The sequence below is a fragment of the Lampris incognitus genome, chromosome 6 (assembly GCF_029633865.1).
Source record: "Lampris incognitus isolate fLamInc1 chromosome 6, fLamInc1.hap2, whole genome shotgun sequence".
NCBI classification, from domain to species: Eukaryota; Metazoa; Chordata; class Actinopteri; order Lampriformes; family Lampridae; genus Lampris; species Lampris incognitus.
The window spans coordinates 15219064-15239054 of NC_079216.1; the positions used below are offsets into that span (position 1 = coordinate 15219064).

Below are 19991 nucleotides of genomic sequence, written 5' to 3' on the forward strand. Positions count from 1 at the left end.
GTGCTTTTGCTTAAACGCGCGTTACGCTCAACCCCCTCCGATCTAATCTCTTATCTGAGGGCATCAATTCAGTCTTGATCTCAAGATCAAGACGACGTCCGTTTTAAATGTCACAAATGACGTAATTGATGACTTAAATGAGAAAAGTAGGACATTGTACCAGAGTTTAAAACCATTAGTTTGCCCGTAGCGGCGCGGTGTCTCTATTGTTTGATTTTCAATTTGCGACAGCACCTTGACAACCGCCCACGCCTCTGCGTGCTATAATTACTTGTTTGGCAGATCGCCCCGGCCGCGGGGCGGGGCTTCAATTAGAGCGCGGAATGTGATTGGCGGAGGGCTGGCATACACGTGCTGCCGTCTCTGAACTGCACCACAACTAAAGCGTCAGCAGTGACGCCCGGACCGCCGTCTGCGACCCGCGTCCTGCTCCCTCGTTCAACTCGAGTTTGGGGTTTCTTTTTTCATTCTAAATCATTCTAAAAAAGAAGAAGAAGAAGAAGAAAGGAAGAAGAAGAAGCAACCATGAAGACACAAGCTCGGCCTTCATATTTTCTGTCACTTTTGGCAGCTTTTTTGGTTCCCGGTGCCATTTCCCCTGCTCATGGTAAGTTGTCTTGTTTACGTCCCGAACACGTTGCGGTTGAAGGTGTCCGGAGCCGGAGCCGGAGTTGGACTTGGTGTCGTGCGTTCTGCGCCGTGCTAAACGTTCACCTCCTGTGTTGGAAAACTTGGGGTTTCCAGTCGGAATGCGTGAGAGTATGCGAGGAAAGTTTCCAGCCTAGCACACTGGCAGCAGTTCCTCAGCGAAGTGTCTGAGAAACGGGCAAACGCGAAGTTGGCAGAGGTCCTTGAATCGCTTGTTCCAGCAGCAGCAGCAGCAGGGAGCATTACGTGTGAGATCATCGGTGTTCTCTCAAATTGCGTTGAAGTGTGCTATTCACATTAGTCTTTTAGTGATATCCTGTGTGTTTTTGTTGCAGAGCTTCCCGAGAATAGTCTGTTAAATTTGTCCAACACTTTCATCCGAAGGGCGGTGTATACACCCACATTTTTATCGAGATTTTGTATGAAAGCCAATAACCTGCCTGACCTAGAAAGGCACTTGCTCATTGTCATGACAGTATACCAACACCCCTACAGGCTTTCGTTGCTATGTACCGTCTCCAAGAAGCGTATAGATGGAGGCTATTATGTTGGTCCATTTAGCTCCATGCCACTGGACACTCGGCTTTGTTTTCATTTGCGCACCACCAATACATCCAGGCCAGCGCACAAAAGGGCCCTGAAAAGTGCCATCGTTCTGTTCTTTGTCATTTTGCTGAGGACAGGGACAGGGCACCGGAAGTCCGCATCCTCTCTCCCTCCTTTTGATGATGGGCCATGGTGCAAAGGTGTCTCGTTTAAATGTGTTTCATTTCATCGACAAAGAGCAGGAATTATAGTAAAGGTAGCGTCGTTATGATAGGTGGAACTTAAAACAATGTTTATATTATGCATTTTACGTTTATTTATATATATTAGTTGACATGCTGACCTCAGCTTCCCCTGTCACCGTGCCCAGCTGATTCGGCCCCTTATTATTTGTAATTGTAAACGGGTGACGTTTGACATGAGATTTTTGACATCTGTGTCTGGACTGAACTCTGGTTCGTGTGTTTTGAAAGTAGCCTGGGCATTTAGGTACAAATGAGTAAGAATTTCTGCAGACTCCCAGCTCAGTCAGTGTCGATGGTAGGCTTGTCGGAAAACTCAGTTAGGAGTGTTTTGTGCCAACGTTGATGCCCTGTTCATCTTAGACCCATATGAACTTAAAACCCTGATCCATCGGTGTGATGCTTATCAGTTATCCAGTAGGCCTCTTTGAAGTATGCTAATTATATCAACTTTGGGCCCTGTGCATCACATCCATTTATTTTGATAGAAATTCTCCCATTGTTTTAAGTGGTTATTGATATAAAAAATAAAAGTTTGTATCTCCTAAATGCATGTAGCAAGCTTTGTGATTGTTAATAGATTCGAAGGGCACACCACGTAGAATAAATAGGTGTGGCTGCACTAACCACAACGTTGTGTGTCCTCTGTTGATATGGGCGCTGAAGAATTGCCAGTGATCTTAACCATTCAAACTCCATGTTCGATGTACTTGACAACACTGCAGACACGAGAGAAATACTTGTCGCTGTGTCATACAACATGTCCACTGGGTAGCAAAAGAGCTGGGCTCAGGCTGTTTTGCAAAGATTTCAACAGATTAGTCTTTGATGCAGCAGGTTATAACTCACTTGTCTCCTCCGTTAGCTGCATGATGGAGCGAAGTGGAAAGTGGTGTTCTGTGTTGAGGCCGAGCGAGTCTTTTCTCACAACAACACCACTTAGGGCAGCTGAGTGAAAGAGGTCTAAATATAGTGCAACGCTGGGCCAATGGCCTGGCATGTGTGTGTGTGTGGGGGGGGGAGAGGTGTGTATGTGTGGGGGGGAGAGAGGGTGTGTGTGTGGGGGGGGGGAGAGAGCGAGACAGAGAGAGGTGTGCATGGGGGGAGAGAGGGGGAGAGAGGGGTGTGTGTGTGGCGAGAGAGGGGTGTGGGGGGAGAGAGAGGGGGTGTGTGGGGGGAGAGAGAGAGGGGTGAGTGTGTGTGTGTGTGTGTGTGTGTGTGTGTGTGGGGGGGGTGTGTATGCGTGGGGGAGAGAAGGGTGTGTGTGGGGGGAGAGGGAGAGAGAGAGGGGTGTGCGTGTGTGGGGAGAGAGCGAGAGAGAGGGGAGTGTGTGTGTGTGTGGAGAGACAGCGAGAGAGAGGGGGGTGTGGGGGCGAGAAGTGTGTGTGTGTGTGTGGGAGAGAGAGAGAGGGGTGTGTGTGGGGCGGAGAGAGAGAGAGAGAGAGAGGGGTGAGTGTGTGTGTTTCTGTGGGGGGGGGGAATATCTTAACTCAGGTGTTGTTTGTTGGGCAGGGTATATACTATATAGATGTAGGTGCAGGCATTGAAGTTAAAATGTCCATCATTTGTATGTGGAAGTCCATGCAAATGCACAAATGTGTGTGTGTGTGTGGATGTGGTAGTTGTGTGTTGTGTGTGAATAAGCAAGTTTACCTTCACGTGTTTTGCGTTGGTGTCTAAATTTGAGTGTGTGAGAGAAGTGTGTGTGTGTGTGTGTGTGTGTGTGTGTGTGCACGCGCACATGCACGTTTGATGACCCAGTTGGAAAAAGCTTGCCCCCTTGCCATCTGCTGGTATGGGGTCTTCCCTCCAGGGCCTGTGTCATTTAGCCTTGATGACTTGATTGAATCTCCCACCGGCTCCCTCCGAGGAGGCCGGCCTTTTTTGGATTAATATTGAATGGCTTCCTTAATCAATGTTTAATCATAATATGGGCTGTCTTCTAATTTTGGCAGCCCTATTATTAACTGCCAGCCCAATTTCCAATCTGCCGCACTTAATATTTTACACGCCATCCCATTTTTATTGCACATTCAGTGATAACACAAACAGAATTACTTTCATTGACGAGCACACTGAACGCCGAGCCGAAGCTGGTGCACAAATGTATTTATAATTTCAGTCATTGAAAGCCCCGACACACACATTAAGGGGACAACAAGGCCTCAAACAGACACACACAGGAAGCATCAAACCTACGGCGACAGAAGACTGGACATTTTACTCTACATACTTACTATTTACTGACTTGCTTTGCAGTTCTGTTTATAAATGTTTCACGTGTAGTTGAATGTCCTCACAGCCATTTGACTTGGGTTTGGAACGTGTCTTTCTGAAGACTGTTTTAGCAACCTCAGAGAATACCCCCTTGTCTTGTTGATGGCTGGCATGTGTATTTTTAGCCACTTATTTATTTAACTTACGGGGAGGCTGGTGGCTGTGATAGGAGATGACAGAAAGCTCACCTGCAGCTGGAATCTAGGTGGTTTTATTAGCACGAGGGAGCTGGACTAGGCCTGGGCCATGTTCCAGAAAGCGGGATTTGCGAGTTGACCGTGTCTTTTAACTCGAAATTCTGGAATTTTCGATCACAGATACAAAGATCAGAGTAAGTCCCGTTCGGTTACTGTGACAACTTGTGCTCCGAATCGAACCTGGAAAATGGTGGGTGGGTTCGAGTTAAACCCGACCACCCCTGCAGTGTTTAAGTTACAGAGAATTCGATCGGACGTTTCATCTGTTTTGATAATGTCGCGCCCTTTCATTGACGGTCCAGTCGTCACGGAAGCTCAAATTATTTGCTGAGCACTTCCCCGAGAACGAGGTATTAGATCTCATTGTGATTTTTGTCATTTTCAGAGGAGTTTGCGAGCGTTATCATTTTTCATCACGGTCTAGAATCTACCTCAGCAACCTTCTTAAACCTCACATCTAGAACATCACTCTTCATGGATTTGAACTCGCATCTTTACAAACTGTGCATCGCCCTTCATTTTTTTTTTTTTTGCCAATGGCAGCTTTCTATATAACACTGGAGAACACAGATGTCTGTTAAAGCTCCGAGTGTGAACGGAGGAGATTATGTGAATAGGAAATCTTTTACAGCATCAATGTGCAGGTAATAACAAAGGTTTAGGTGTCTAAGTCAAATCTCCATTTCAGACGGCAATGCAATTCATTCTCTGTTGACAAAATATGTGATGCCACCCACATCATCACAACGTGGAAGCCAAATGGCCAGAGTCTATGATTCAAGGGTATGTCATGAGTCCACCTTGTACAACAAGTGTGAACAGGGTAATTGACCTTTCTTTTTTGGGGGAGGGGGGGATTTTCTCCCCAATGGTATCCGGCCAATTACACCTCTCTTCTGAGCCGCCCCAGTCACTGCTTCACCCCTTCTGCCGATCCGGGGAGGGCTGCAGACTACCACATGCCTCCTCTGATACATGTGGACTCACCAGCTGCTTCTTTTCACCTGACAGTGAGGAGTTTCGCCAGGGGGATGTAGTACATGAGAGGATCACGCTATTCCCCCCCAGTTCCCCCTGCCCTCTGAACAGGCGTCCCGACCAACCAGAGGAGGCGTTAGTGCAGCGAACAGGACACACACTCACATCCGGCTTCCCACCTGCAGACACGGCCAATTGTGCCTGTAGGGACGCCCGACCAAGCCGGAGGTAACACGGGGATTCGAACTGGTGATCCCTGTGTTGGTAGGCAACGGAAAAGACCACTTCAATTCTTACTTTTACAGTTTTGCATGTTAACTGTATAACCTATGGTTACTTTCATCATGTGATTATAGGACAATATGACGGTAGCCTCCTTGGGGACAGAGGCTACCCCTACCTGCCCCTTCTAATGACCCCCTACTGTGACCCTGAGCCTGGAGTGCAGTGTCGCTACAACCTGGCCCACTGCAGGATAAGTGCCAGAGTGGACATGACCATTGGTATCTTCAAGGTCTGGTTCCAGTGCCTGCGTGGGCTCAGGGTCACTCCAACGAGCGCGTGTGACATCATTGTGGCAAGCGTGGTGTTACAGAATGTTGCCACAATAACAGCAGAAAGATGCTGCCCTGCAATCATAGAAGATAATGCACCCCCCCCCCGCCATCTCCCTGTAATTTGTGATATTGGGCTATACAAATAAAATTGACTTGCTTGACAACCAAGACGGCAGGGCCGCGAGGGACAGTTTGCAACAACCACTTCAGCTAAGTGCAAAATCACCCCAAGCAGTTTTTTTTAATTTGTTTATTTATTTTTTTGTGCATGAATACAAATTCATGAATGAATACAGATTTCTCATGTCCTCTTTATGTCCTGCAAGTAAAAATTAAAGGACATGCTTTAATTTATCAACACCATGCACACCAATGGAAAAATACAATCGTTTTATAAGCTCACCTTTAACTTGTGCTCCAGTATTTCGATTTCAAGGTTTGTTTTTGTTTTTATTTGAAGTTGTATGTGGTTCATCTGGAGGTCATATTTAAAAAAAAAATTTTTTTTCCCCCAGATGGACTTTATGAAGCTCTTTTACCGGCATCCGGGAAGAGAGACGATATTTTGTTAAGCGGTTATAGAGTTCTCCTTTTATGATTTCAGTTCGGCACATGGCTGATAAAGAGACATAGGAAAAGCTATTCTTACTGTGCTAAGATGTTCTCTGGAGTTGAATGGGCATTCCTCCAAAGGGGAAGGGGAACAGCCAGCTGTGGTCTGACAGGACAATGACGAGCAAGAGTTTAATCTGTGACCAAATCATTAGAAGTTACCCCTCTCAGAATTTAAAGTATACCGCCATAGCCCTCTCTGCAAATGCTGAGTCTCATTGTCTTCATCCCAGAACACAAAATGTTAATTACAGGCTACTTGAAACCTATGCGTCAGGCAAAATCTGTTGAAAATGAGGCACTTACTGATGGAGGAATGTCCTTAAGATTGAGGACTTCCTCTGTATACTTTGCTGTACTTCCTCATTCCACCACCAAGTCTCCTTGTCTTCCTTCCTCTGTCCAGATGACACACCAAGTACCTTCCTAGCTGTCCCCCTCACTATTTCTGCAGTGGTTGTCCAGCCATCCGGCAACTCCTCACTACCACCCAGTGCCTGTCTTAACTCCTCCCTGAACTCCACACAACAGTCTTCTTCAACTTCCTCCATTTGATCCTTGGCTCTGCCTTCACTCTCTTCCTCTTCTTGATCTCTAAAGTCATCCTACAGACCACCATCCGATGCTGCCTAGCTATATGTTCTCCCCTGTCACCCCCTTGCAGTCTTCAATCCCTTTCAGAGCTTGCCTCCTGCATAAGATATAGTCCACCTGTGTTCACTTTCCTCCTTCAGTCACTGGAGATTAAGGTGGTTAGATACAAACATGTTAAACAACGATCAGCCTTTTTCGAATATGCTAAATGTACCATTTATATGGTAGGTTTGTGTCCTGGGTAGTAGTTGGTCTTGATGAGCTAGCCCCCAGAATGCCATTCATAAATGACCTTTCTGCATTCTGACTGAGTGCCAGTTCTTCAGCCGGGGTGAAAGGTGGCGGTGGGGGCCCTCCACCTGTTTTACAGGCCTACACCTTCCTCTTGATGGCTACAAAGTGAAACTCAAATATCGTGTGTAGGCTTAGATTTACAATTAAGGAAACATTGGCTATAAAGCAAATAAAATATTACTTGATTGTATTATGTTTCTGTACTTGACCTTTACCTGCCAGGTACGTTTCACACCACTGGGATTACGTCTGATTCAAAAAGATAAAACGCATTCAGTATTATAGTGTACAATGCAGGCAGAATTACATTCAAATTCTCGAAGTTACTTCACATATTGGATGCAACATAACTACTTTACACAACTTGATAATCTTAAGCATTGCAATTTCTTGCCACGCCATCTCCCTTTCCTTTGCTGTTGTCACCGTGTTACTTCTCTTCAGCAATATTTGCCGGTACTCTTGGTATGCTGTCGTTGTTACTTCTTGCTCTGCTGCTGTGAAAAATGCTGCACACAATTTCTTTCTGTCAGAATCACATCGTCAGTGCTCGACTGATGATGGCTTTTAAAGTTCACACAGTTCAGACTCAGTTTGTCCGAGGTTGAGTGAACTTAATCTCCAGAATTGGAATCATCTGTTCTGGAACCAAAAATTCAGCACAAGTAGGATTTTGCTTTTTTTTTTAAACCTTCTTTCTGGAACATACCCCAGACCTGGCCTGGTCTGGATAAGTCCATCTCCTTTACATCACCCACCCTTTCCCTTCATCCTCCAAGTGTGATCCGAGTATCTCGTTGGGTGATGTCAGCTCACCAGATTGGACAAGTGCTCTACAGGTCTTAGGTCTTTTAATTATGTTTCAGTGCCCCATTAACAATCTTAACTAGGACTTTCTGTGTGTTTAAGCAAGCACATGAATTTGTGTGCGATGCAGGCCTTTTTACTGGGCTCTTAGGAACACTGAGTTTCCATGCTAGCTATATGTCCAGCCAGCTGGGCTATAAGCTTCATGCCCAAGGCTGGTTCACAGCGTGTGCATGACGGAGCAGAAGGCAGAGCATGCATTGCCGTCGGGGCCCAGGATACATTAGATATGTACACACACACACACACACACACACACACACACACACACACACACACACACACACGTGCATGTACTGACATAAATGTACATATATTCCTGTCATTTTTTTAACCCCTTCACATGTACCAGACCCAACATAACCAGCATCTATTTTGAGCCCTTGAGTGAATGCGCCTTTTGACTTTATAAGCTCCTTTCAAGCAACTCTATTCCCATAGTTCCCTTTTAACAAGCTAATTCCCAGTGCCCTCTTAAAGTGTCTTAAGTTATTAATGTTGTATGCCCCTGATTTGTTTTGCCTCATCTTCACTATCTTGAGAGTCCCTCAGACTGAAGAGAAGCAAAGGTCATGCATTGTTACTGAGCTCTTCCTAAAACACCGAGGTCCCCAGAAATCATTTTGTGGCGCTTGTAACTGATTACAGAGGCTACCCACTTGCATCATGTTGAGTTTTGCCCAAAGCCAGCACTCTCCATTTTCTCTTCCTGTAACCAGTCTTTCATTTCTTTTGACCTTTTGGTTAAGTGTTCCTCAGATGTCACCCCCCCCTCCCCACCTGTGGTCCTGTAATGGCTCAGCCTTCCTTCCTTCACTGTTACCCAGCTCAGTGCCCTCAAATGGCCCCCTCTTGTGAGTGTCATGCTGTTTGTCTGCTCTGTCATGTAAACAGCTGCTCCCAAGGTGCTTTACCATGTCAATGAGTTGTTTTGCCATCTCCTCAGCCTTGTGTTTGTTTGTTTGTTTTACTTGTTGCCTATCCATCTGGAGTCTAATAAGTTCAGTGGGCCAGTCTGTTGGACCTGGCTGATCCTCCCAGGCTGTGGCTGCAGGAGATTAATATGGAATGGCCCGGCATCCCTGGAGCAGCCCAGAGGAAACTCAGCCATTTGCTGTCACGTCTCTGGTTGGTTCCAAGACAGGGATGGATTATCTCTCACGCCAATCCCAGCCCCTTCCACATTACCATCAACAGACACATTCATTAAGGATGTGGCCTAGTCAACAGAAGTTCTGTGCAGTGGTCTTCAACCAGGAACCATTGAGAGCCATGAGTATGCAAATTTTCATACCAAAACTACTCAAGCGGATGCACAGTATTACTTAGTCTCAGGTTGAAGGTGTGCAAATCGGTGAACTCATGTAGAAGTATTTGGTTGAAATGAAAACCTGCGTTCTCACAGTTCAGAATGGCCATATGTGGAGACCACTGCTGCCCTTATGGTTGAAAGTTAATGTTAAGGACAATGACAAGGGCAACAATTGGCAACCTCTTTGTTATTCACTGTGACAAAAGTAATGGAGGACATCTTAAACCAAGATGTCTTTGCAAGGATTTTTGTATATTGCGCAGTCACATAACCATTTTAAAAAAAATGTTAATATCAAGATGGACTGGTGGCCTGTCCAGGGTGTCTCCCACCTGCCACCCAATGACTACTGGGATAGGCTCCAGCATCCCCACGACCCTGAGTGGGATAAGTGGTTTGCATAATGAATGAATGAATGAATGAATGAACAATATCAAGATTGACCCAAGCATTGGCTGCTAGTAGATTAAATTTTGTCCAGATTGCAGGATACTCTATTTTCCTCAAAACACCTTAGCGCAGTGACCATTTTTGTCAGTGTACAAGTGAATTCACTGTCCAAGTGGGCTTTGGTGTACTGAATCGACCTGTTATGGAGGTCTGTCCCCTTGTGATAACGTCCATCATCAACTGAAATCCCATCAATATTGTTTATGCTGTTTTCATCAGTCCCCGTAAGATGAAACACAATATTACTAAAATGTGGTTCTCCATAGGCCTGGGTGTTGTCAGACATTGTTTGATATCAACTCTTGTACTTAAACCATTGCACTTCAATGCCACATTTCTAAAACATTATCTTAAAGCATGAAATTGGAGCAAACTTAAAGACCCAAATTTTTTTCAACTGATGGCCTTAAGCTAATCTCTCTAGGATCACATTGTTAGAATGCAACACTTTAGTAACACTTGATGCTTGAAAACGTTTTGCTCAAATTAGGATGGATTATGTACGTTTTCCTATCCATGGTCTTTTCTGTAATTATACCTTAAGCTGAAGTGACTGAAGAAATTTGGTCTTTGTTCTTTGGCCTTATTTGGGTCTGAGTCATCGTGTGGTAGCGCTTGCTGGTAATGTGTTCTCTGTCTGGTATTTGGACATTATTCTTGGCCAAGGCATCATGGGAAAGGCCTGGGCTGTGACTCACGATGAATGAAAAAAAAAAAGCACAATGCCCTGTGGTAATAGCTTGCCCTGCCAAACTGCAACACATACCTTCCTATTGTTATGGTAGGAATATAGTGTAGTGGAGCACGTTGTTGTTATTGCCAAGCCTAGATAAGCCTAGATAAGAGTGAGTAAAGGACCAGTTTAGATGAATATATTACCTTATTAATGATGATTTAGCTAATGCTTAAGGACATTTACAATTTTTAACTAAAACAAGTATAGAAAATATTAAATAAGCAAAAATAGAGACATTTAAAAAGCAGAAAAGACTAAGATTAAGACGATGCAAAATCTCTGTGACATCAACCTGTATGCTGAAGCACATTAATTCCCTGGCAGTAAGTGTGCCATGATTTGCAAACAAACCTTTTCAAAGACCTTTCTATAATTTTGTGGGTGGTGGCGACGAATCAGTGGAGGTGACAGAACAGACTTCAAGAATTGAGAATTCCCCGCCCAGCGTTTCACACCTCTGCAGTTTTACAAGCTGATCCAACTTATTAGCAGCTCCCACGGCTGCCTGTGAGTCAGCAAGCCCTCCTCAAGTTCTCCCAATACTTAATTAACTCATTCATTAATGAGGATTGGAAGTGATGGAAGGGCTTCAGCTTGGGGTGGGGTGGTTACTGATTCTCCCAGAGAGACCTACAAGGAGTTCCGTTTTTTTTTTTTAATTCAAGCCCCATTTTTCCGTCATCATGACTCAAACGAAGTGATGGGTAGCAGAGTCATCAGCCGGCTGCAGCACATCTGCACCACACAGTTTAATGTCATTTTTGGCACTAAGAGGCTTGGAATGTTAAGAGTCTAAAGAGCCTAAGCAATGATATCAGTCATGTAGATATAAATGCATTTCTAACCCACAGCAGAAGTCTCACTCTGTAATCCTACGAGGAGTGAGCTGTTGCAGGAAGACAACACTGGAAGCGTGAGCGAGTTGGAAATGCTGCTGAGGAAAGTTTCTTGTGTTGGAGTGTTGGGGAACATTACGTTAAAGGGGAACGTTACATTGAAAAGTAACTTGTTACATTATTACATTACTGCCATTAAAAGTAACTCATTAGGAGGCATCCGGGTGGGGTGGAGGTCTATTCCATTGCCTACCAACAGGGGGATCGCCGGTTTGGATCCCCCGTGCAGGCGTCCCTACAGACACAATTGGCCGTGTCTGCGGGTGGGAAGCCGGATGTGGGTATGTGTCTTGGTCACTGCACTAGTCATTGCACTAGCGCCTCCTCTGGTTGGTCAGGGGCGCCTGTTCGGTGGGGAGGGGGAACTGGGGGGAATAGCGTGATCTTCCCATGCACTACGGCCCCCTGGTGAAACTCCTCACTGTCAGGTGAAAAGAAGCGGCTGGTGACGCCACATGATTCGTAGGAGGCATGTGGTAGTCTTCAGCCCTCCCCGGATTGGCAGAGGGGGTGGAGCAGTGACCCAGAAAGCTCGGAAGAGTGGGGTAATTGGCCAGATACAATTGGGGGAGAAAAGGGGGGCAGGATCCTAAAAAAAAAAAGAAAAAAAATATTAGTTGATCCATAGGCATTTCAAAACTGGTGAATGCCATACGATTTCTTGAGCAATTCATGTGAACACTTTACCAACAGATCCATGCCAACAGCAGTTTGCTTCAGGCCCAGTGAGTTACTGTCGGCTGTATTTGTAGATGATAGGGAAGCACAACTCTGGGAGATTCTTCTCAACTGGCATTGAGGCCCCAAGTTGCCGTAATCGAAAACCTCACAACTGAAAACTTTTTTTTTCCTATTCAAAGTTTTACTCTTTGTAATCCTGGCCCTGAGGAAGAAGGAAGAGAAACGGACCCTTTTTATTTTTCATGTGTGAAAAATGTGCTTTTTCTACATCTGTGGTTTCCGGCCGACGGACCGTGCAGCTTTCAGGGCCTTCTCACTGGGACTTTGGTGGTTTAAGCACTGTCTGCTGCCTGACCACCTCAACTGATACATCAGTAATTTCATATCCTCAGCCAAACCCACACACGCTCAGACAGGGTAGATTTACAAACACGGAGTACTAGAAAACACTTATCGTAAATACACTCTGCCACCATTTCCAGGACTCTGCATCGTCTATTGGCAGGTGTCACTCCAGTGTTTTAAAATTAAAATGTTGCCTCATTAGTTGGCAGGGCAGGTTTGTTATTGGCAGGGAAAAGGGTTTGTCTGTTCTTTTTTTTTTTTTTTTTTTACTTTTTACCCGTCTGTCACTTTGCACAAGAAGGGGGGTTGTGGGCCTGCCTAAAAAGATAAAACGGGTAGAAACATGTCGATAAGGATGGTGATGCCTGTCAAGGCTGTTGCCAAGGACTCGACTACACCAGATACAGTAACGATAATGCTTCACGTCCTTGGGGAAACACAGTTTATTGTCCAAAAGGCTAAACAGGATGTTGGTGATCTCTCTCTCTCTTTTGTCTCTTTTACATACACTGCAGCTTCCAACAACCGCAGCATTTTGTCAGGTCGTTGTGTTGCATTGCTAAAGCCAGACACGAAACTCGGAATGTTTGTATCTTCTCTTTGTTTCGGTTCCCTGAGCACCAGCTTGTTCAATTCAGTCTTCCCACAATGCCACAGTGTTGAACAGTGAATTAATTTTGCACAGAGCGCTTTCATTCTTTCTTGAGTATTTGGTGCAAGTATTCGGTGTGTTTGTGTGTGTGTGTGTGTGTGTGGCGAGAGAGAGAGGTGGAGTGCGAGAGAGTAGGAGGACTGCACACAACAGACGCTCAGGAAGTTTGGAATCTTTTGGGGAAAATCCAGACAGGGAGTAGGGCCTGTGAGAATTATACCCTCAGCCAAACCAAAAAAAAGAAAGGGGAAAAAAAGCCTCCTTTTTGTTTACTGTAACTTTTCAGAGACATTCCTCATATACTCCTACGAGTCAGCTTTGTGTTGGAGGGGCCCCCATTCAAGGGTTGAAAAATGGGGTCACAGCTCATTTTAGCCCATATGGCAGACACCATGGTGCTTCAACCACCAATTTCAAACTTGGGGCCAAAACCTCTGTTTCCTTGACAATTATCCAAATGATACGTGTTGGGCTGGGACAGACTGTTTTCCGTCTCCAGTCGCATTGAAAAGCATCAACCCGCTCACTCCAGGGCATCAAAAATACACAAGTTTTCCTTGAAATGTGCATCTCAGGGAAAACTTCGTGACTTGAAGATCGTGGTTCAAAGTCTTAAACATAAATCATCTATCCTGACTGGTGTTGTAGCTTGATACCCTGAGAATTCAGACTGGTGAAGCTTTTTAAGAACGTAGTGCTGGACTGTATGGAAAATACTACGATAATCATAGGGAGTAACATGACGTCGATATGCCGCAATACCTGCTTGCATATGCAAAAATCCCATGTTTAAGAACTGAATTAAGATTTCATCCCATTGAACTTGGTAATGTAAAGTATAATGTCAGACCAAAACTATTTTTCACATAACACTCCTTCAGATATGTTAGACCTTATTCTGTGAGAGATTTTAGGGAGACTGTCATTATCATTAATTCAATCCATCCATCCTTTGGCAGTCCATCGAAATGACGATGACTGTGATGCAGTTTAAGCTCGGCAAGCATGCCTGTGGGCCATCAGGCCTGCATTAGAGCGACAATATCGTCCACATTTGTCACAGACGAATGTTGTTTGAGTTGGTCTGTTATATCTTGCATGGTGGGCCTTATCATAGGCTTCTTGTCTCTTTTGTTTAACAGCTGTTCTCGATTGCCTTACTGTGGAGCACCATCTCTGTCTGTCCAGGGCCACTGTCTCCCAGTTGGAGTCATCTGTGCCACAGATCTTCATGGACGCTTGATCACATCTTTGAAGCGTAGCTTCTGGCCTCCCTGCTACCCTTTTCCCTGACACAGCTCCCCGTAGAAAACTTCTTTTGGTAGGCAGCTGTCTGGCATTCTTCTCACGTGGCTGGCCCATCTGAGCTGGGAGGCTGTTATTAGGGCTTCAACACTGACAGTACCAGTACGTCTCAATACTTCCACGTCGGGCACCTTGTCTTCCCATCTGATTCGCAGCAGCTTTCGCAGATGACGAAGCTGTATGCTGGTGAGCTTCTTGATGTGCTTGCGATACAAGGTCATGCATTCAGTGGAGTATAGTAGAGACGGGAGAACAGCGGTGTTGTAGATTTTGATCTTTGTTGTCAGCCTGATGTCATGGTGGGACCAAAGTCGTTTGTGGAGGGCACCAAAGGTTTTTGGTGCCCTAAACAATGAGGGCACCACTTGGATTCTTCTGTCTATTTCTAAGTCAGAAGAGTTTGTATCTGTCATAGCACTACCCAGATAGGTAAAGCACTCAGTGGTCTTCAGAGTTGCTCCATTAACCAAAATACTGGGCTGACCTTCTTCAGGGCTTTTCTGAAGGGGAGGCTGATACAAAAGCTCTATTTTAGAGACATTGATCTTCAGTCCAAAGAGGGTAGCCGCTGAAGAGAAGCAGTCTACTATATCTTGCATTTCTCCAGGATCATTGGCAACCAGAGCTGAGTCATCTGCATAGAGATGCTCTCGAACACAGAGTTCTCTTGTTTTGGTAGACGCCTTGAGTCTCGCAAGATTGTAGAGGTTTCCATCTGTTCAAGTCCTGATGTACAAGCCACCTCTCAAGTTGGCTGACATTGTTTCTAGGACTGCAGTGAGATATAATGTGAATAGGGTCAGTGCAAGCACACATCCCTGCTTCACTCCATGGTTGATGTTGAAAGCATCGCTAACATGTCCTCCAATTGATGCTTTCCCTGTCATATCATCAAGGAAAAGTCTGATGATGCTGATCTGTTTTTGGGACCTGTCCCAGCAGTCATTGGGCGGCAGGCGGGGAGACACTCTGGACAGGCCACCAGTCCATGACAGGGCACACACACACACACACACACACCCACAGTCACACCTAGGGGCAATTTTAGTACGGCCGATTCACCTGACCTACATGTCTTTGGACTGTGGAAGTAAAGCGTAGCCCCCAGAGGAAACCCACCATGACATAACAATATCCAAATTTCAATCTAATACAACACCACGGAATGATGATAAAGGATAATATTGAAATTATTGCCCAACCCTAGTGTTGAATATCTTGCTCTCGATTTAAGAGAGGGTGTCTCATTGGTGAGACTATAGGTCATCTCCTTCGGGAACAAAACTTTCTAATTGTAGGTTTTAGCTGATTTGGTTTTTCGATGACAGTTGCTTTTCAGAAGGGCAATTTCTTTCTTTCTCTTTCCTTCAGTGCTGACACGGTTTCTCTGGTGTTCAAAGAGCAGACGGCCGGTCAGGCTGCACCCAGGTTGCAAAGATGCCACTGGAAGCATCCAGTGTTTGTTTTGTGTGTGTGGATGTGTACTGATGGCTTATTCAGCTGTTCCACACCAGAGCCACTAACCTACACTAGTTTTTTCCCCCTCTCTATTCAGCACTAAAGCAAGAAAAGTGCAACCACTACTGTGGAAATGTGAAATAGACGGGGGGGAAAAATGTTCAAATTTAAAAATACATTTACTCCATTAGATGCCTGTCTTTTATTGGGATGTTCAGAATTAACACTTTTGTCGCTATCTTAGTAAAATTATCCAAATTAAAATGGCATGACCTGCATTGGAAATGGAACTAGGATGTAAACATCAGCCGTCAGTCCAAAGTGCAGCAAGATTAAGATATGAGGCTCTGCTTCAGAGTCACGTCAGTCCTCATTCCCTGCCCTGATAGATTGGCTGGGACGGGCGGTGTCGGATGTTTGCTCCCTGGCTCCCACGAGAGGAAACAGTGAGCCATCAGGCATTCACGGGTGTGACATGAGTAGTGAATAGACTAGTGCTGGTCAAAATGGTGTTTATGAATGTTTTTTATGATTTACTTTAGCATATGAAGGAGCCAGATGGATGGGGTGTAGGAGTTTGAGCTAAACAAAATGGGTTCCAGAACATTCAGACAATCGCAGGAAAGTATTTGAAAAGTCAGTTTACTTGTGTCTGTGACTGACAGCCGGGTGTGATCTGTTTTGTCCCGATACAGGGAAACCACCCATCTGGGGCTCAGTGCACGGTAAAGCAAACAACTGGATAATTTAATTGAGTTGATTGTGAAAATACAGTTTGACTGAAGTTGTTTACAGAGAGACAAGTGTATTTGGATCTGGTGAACTAAGTAGTTCAGAATTAGATTCAGTTTAGAAAAATGATGAGCATTTAAATGGACCTAAATAAACCTGTTTTGTTGAAGCATTTCAGACTAAACACTGGGGCTGACAAGTTTTTGTGCACTTTGCTTGTGACAAGAATGCTTTATGTCATGAATGATGATACCCTTTCAAAAACAGTGATGTGCGCTATAGATAAAAAAGAAAGTTGGGGTGTGCGGGTGGCGTGGCGGTCTATTCCGTTGCCTACCAACATGGAGGTCGCCGGTTCGAATCCCCGTGTTACCTCTGGCTTGGTCGTGCATCCCCACAGACACAACTGGCTCTGTCTGCGGTGTGAGTAAGTGTCCTGGTCGCTGCACTAGTGCCTCCTCTGGTCAGTCGGGGTGCCTGTTTATGGTGCCTGTTGGGGGAACTGGGGGGATTGGCGTGGTCCTCCCACGCGCTACGTCCCCCAGGTGAAACTCCTCACTGTCAGGTGAAAAGAAGAGGCTGGCGACTCCACATGTATTGGAGGAGGCATGTGGTAGTCTGCACCCTTCCCCGAATCAGCAGAGGATATGGAGCAGTGACCGGGACGGCTCGGAAGAGTGTAATTAGCGGAGTGCAATTGGGGAGAAAAAGGGGGTGGGGAAATTTAAAAACGAAAAAAAGGAAGTACATTGAAGGTCACTCTCTCCCTCTCTCTCTTTCTTTTTCTCTCTAGGTGACTACTGTGACGTGAATAAGTGCAGCAATGGTGGCACCTGTGTAACAACACCTGGAACTCCGTTCGTCTGCATCTGCCCCGATGGCTTCAGCGGCGACACCTGCAATGAAACGGAGACCGGTGAGCTGTGCCATCATCTGTTCCATCTCCTCTTCGGTTGTTCACGCGATGGCTCAAATGTCAGGCCACATTTAAATCATTTAACTGGTAACTTATAATAACATAACTTACGAGGAGCACCCCAGTCAAATAGGATTACATTTCTAGTTTCCTTTTGGCTGAAGTTTCTTGGAAATAGTTACCAGAGGTAAATTGGTAAGTAGTGTGTGTTTTCAAAAATGTGTTCCCAGCACTTACTCGGTAAGTCACCTTTTAGTACAGTATGAAGCAGTAAATTGTAGTTTTAGTTTTCCGTCATGTGGCAGTAAAAGTCCTTGCCAGACTTCTGTAGTGTAAAAAGGCAGCGATGTACATTATGTTACATCACAACCTCATCCTATGTGGTGGAACGATTTTATGTTGAATCACAGCAATTTAGTTGTGAATGAGCAACAATGTTGCGAAGAAGGTGTGAAAGGTGTGGTGTACCACTTTTTCAGATGTTTCCACTTCGGTTCAATTTATTGTCAATATACTGTGAACCAAGGTACATGTATAACAAAAATTGAACTCGAGAACTCGTGTACGCCTGCCTGAATGGCGGTAAAGTAACATCTTTTAAAAATCAAAGGTCCAAAAGACTAACAAAAGTAAAAGAATAATGATGAGTGCAAGAGTGTGAATTGACATACGTGGTATATACCAGGGGTTCTCAAACTCTCAAAGGTCTGCATCTGACTTTTATTCAAGGTCTGAGGTCCAGAATGATCGGTGATAGCAAAATAGCATTTAATAAACCCACTTAGAACTTTTTAACAACATACATTCAAGTTCAAGACAGTCAAGATTCGAGCCTAGTGGGAGAAATTGCATTGTTCGCCTGCAATCAGTTGCTTGAACCTAGATGACCTGCCCTACTCTGCCTCTGATTGGCTCTAACCCTAACGAAAACTTGTGTACTGGTAGGCTACTTGTTACTGTCATTTATGGTCATGCTAGTTTCTCCCCTCTCCTCTGTATTTCAGTGAGGACGGGGCTCAGCCCTTATGCACACAGAGAGCAGAGGAGAGACCGTGAACTAGGTGAAGCGAAGATGGCTTTACTCGAGTTGACATCTACACTTGTTACGTTACTGTTAATGCAATAAAAGCTTCGCACCACCCTCAAAGTAAAATTCTCTGGTGTAATGTTAATGCGTGAACTCTGCAGCAAAAACACAAAAAATAGAAAAACATTACACTTCATAACATATTGTATTCATAACACAAGGTATAGAGAGAGTGAGAGAGAGAGACTGGCTGTAAACTAGGTGGAAGTGAATGACATGGCAGTAGCCCCCCTCCTCTACGGGCACCACCTGGCGCACATCTAGGGCTGGTTGGGTGTCCCCAATGGAAAACCTCAGATGAGAGAATGGTCCAAGATCTAGTGGCATGGGATCCAGCTGCGCTCCTTAGTTTCATAACACTTCCAGTCAACCAGATCCTGTAAGCCATGACCACGGCAGCACGCAGCCACTGGACTGTGTAGGCTGGTGGTTGTTGATAATCCTATGGTGGAGGAGGAACAGGTGCAGGGGGAGACAAGGGAATGGTGGAGATGGGTTTAACTTGAGAGACATGGAAGGTGGGGTGAACACGAAGGGAGGCAGGGAGTTTTAAATGGACAGCACAGGGATTGATGATAGAACTGACTTCAAAGGGACCAATATAACGGGGTCAATTTCCTGGATTCCACCTTGAGTGGGGGGGTCGTTAGAGAGGAGCCGTACCTTTTGACCGGGAGTGTAACTGTGTGCAGGGGTGCGGTGATGGTTCACTTGGTTCCAGGCTCTGACAGTTGCATGGAGTAGGGCAGTGCGAGCACGTTTCCAGGTCCTGCAACAGCGGTGTATGTGAGCCTTGACTGACGGAACTGCTATTCCGCTCTCAAGTGCAGGGAAAAAGGGAGGCTGAAACCCAAGAGAGCAGAGGAAAGGGGATATACCTGAGGAGATATTGGGCAGGGAGTTGTGAGCATATTCCACCCAGGGCAGCTTGGAGCTCCAGGTGGATGGGCTGGCAGAGGTAGGAATTGTGGGCTGTGCTATACTGCATTGATTGGCCTGCTCTACTTGGCCATTGGTTTGGGGATGGTATCTCAAAGACAGGCTGGTGGTGGCTCTCAGGGCAGAGTAGAATGGCTGCTGTCTCCCTTGCGGAGGCAAGTTTGGGCAGACAAAGAAAGTGACCAGCCTTGGAAAAGCAATCCTTGATGGTACGTATGACCATTTTACGTTTGAATTGAGGGAGACCAGTGACAAAGTCCAAGGCAATGTGGGACCAAGGATGACTGGGGACCGGCAGAAGGTGGAGAAGGGCAGAGCGGGGTTTCGTGGATGACTTACTCTGGGCACACACAGAACAGACAGATGAAGGACCATGTGTCAGCATCCATGGTAGGCTACCAGAATCATTGACATAGTCCCATTGGCATGCGTCCCATTCATACCAGGATAGCAGGTAAGACGTGTAGAATGAGCCCACTGGAGAACCTGGAAGTGGAAAGAGTCAGGGACTGTTACCTGGGTCAGGTTGTTGACCTTGGGCTTGTTTTACCAAGGACTCAGCTTCCCACCTTATGGTGGCGATGAAGCAGGTGGGTGGCAGGATGGGATCTGGATTGGAACTGGTCTCCTTTGCAATAAAACAGGCATGACAGGGTGTTGGGCTTGATGT

At 45.5% G+C, this 19991-nt stretch overlaps 1 protein-coding gene across 1 annotated transcript in view; it reads left to right on the plus strand.

Annotated features, from left to right (window-relative positions):
- Nucleotides 1-394: 394 nt before the first annotated feature.
- mfge8b (milk fat globule EGF and factor V/VIII domain containing b) overlaps nt 395-19991 on the plus strand; it is a 56633-nt gene continuing 37036 nt past the window's right edge. Inside the window, exons 1-2 of the mRNA XM_056281363.1 lie at nt 395-607; nt 17173-17295. Coding sequence (XP_056137338.1) covers nt 526-607; nt 17173-17295 — 205 coding nt within the window. The 5' untranslated portion in view covers nt 395-525. The remainder of the gene's footprint in view (nt 608-17172; nt 17296-19991) is intronic.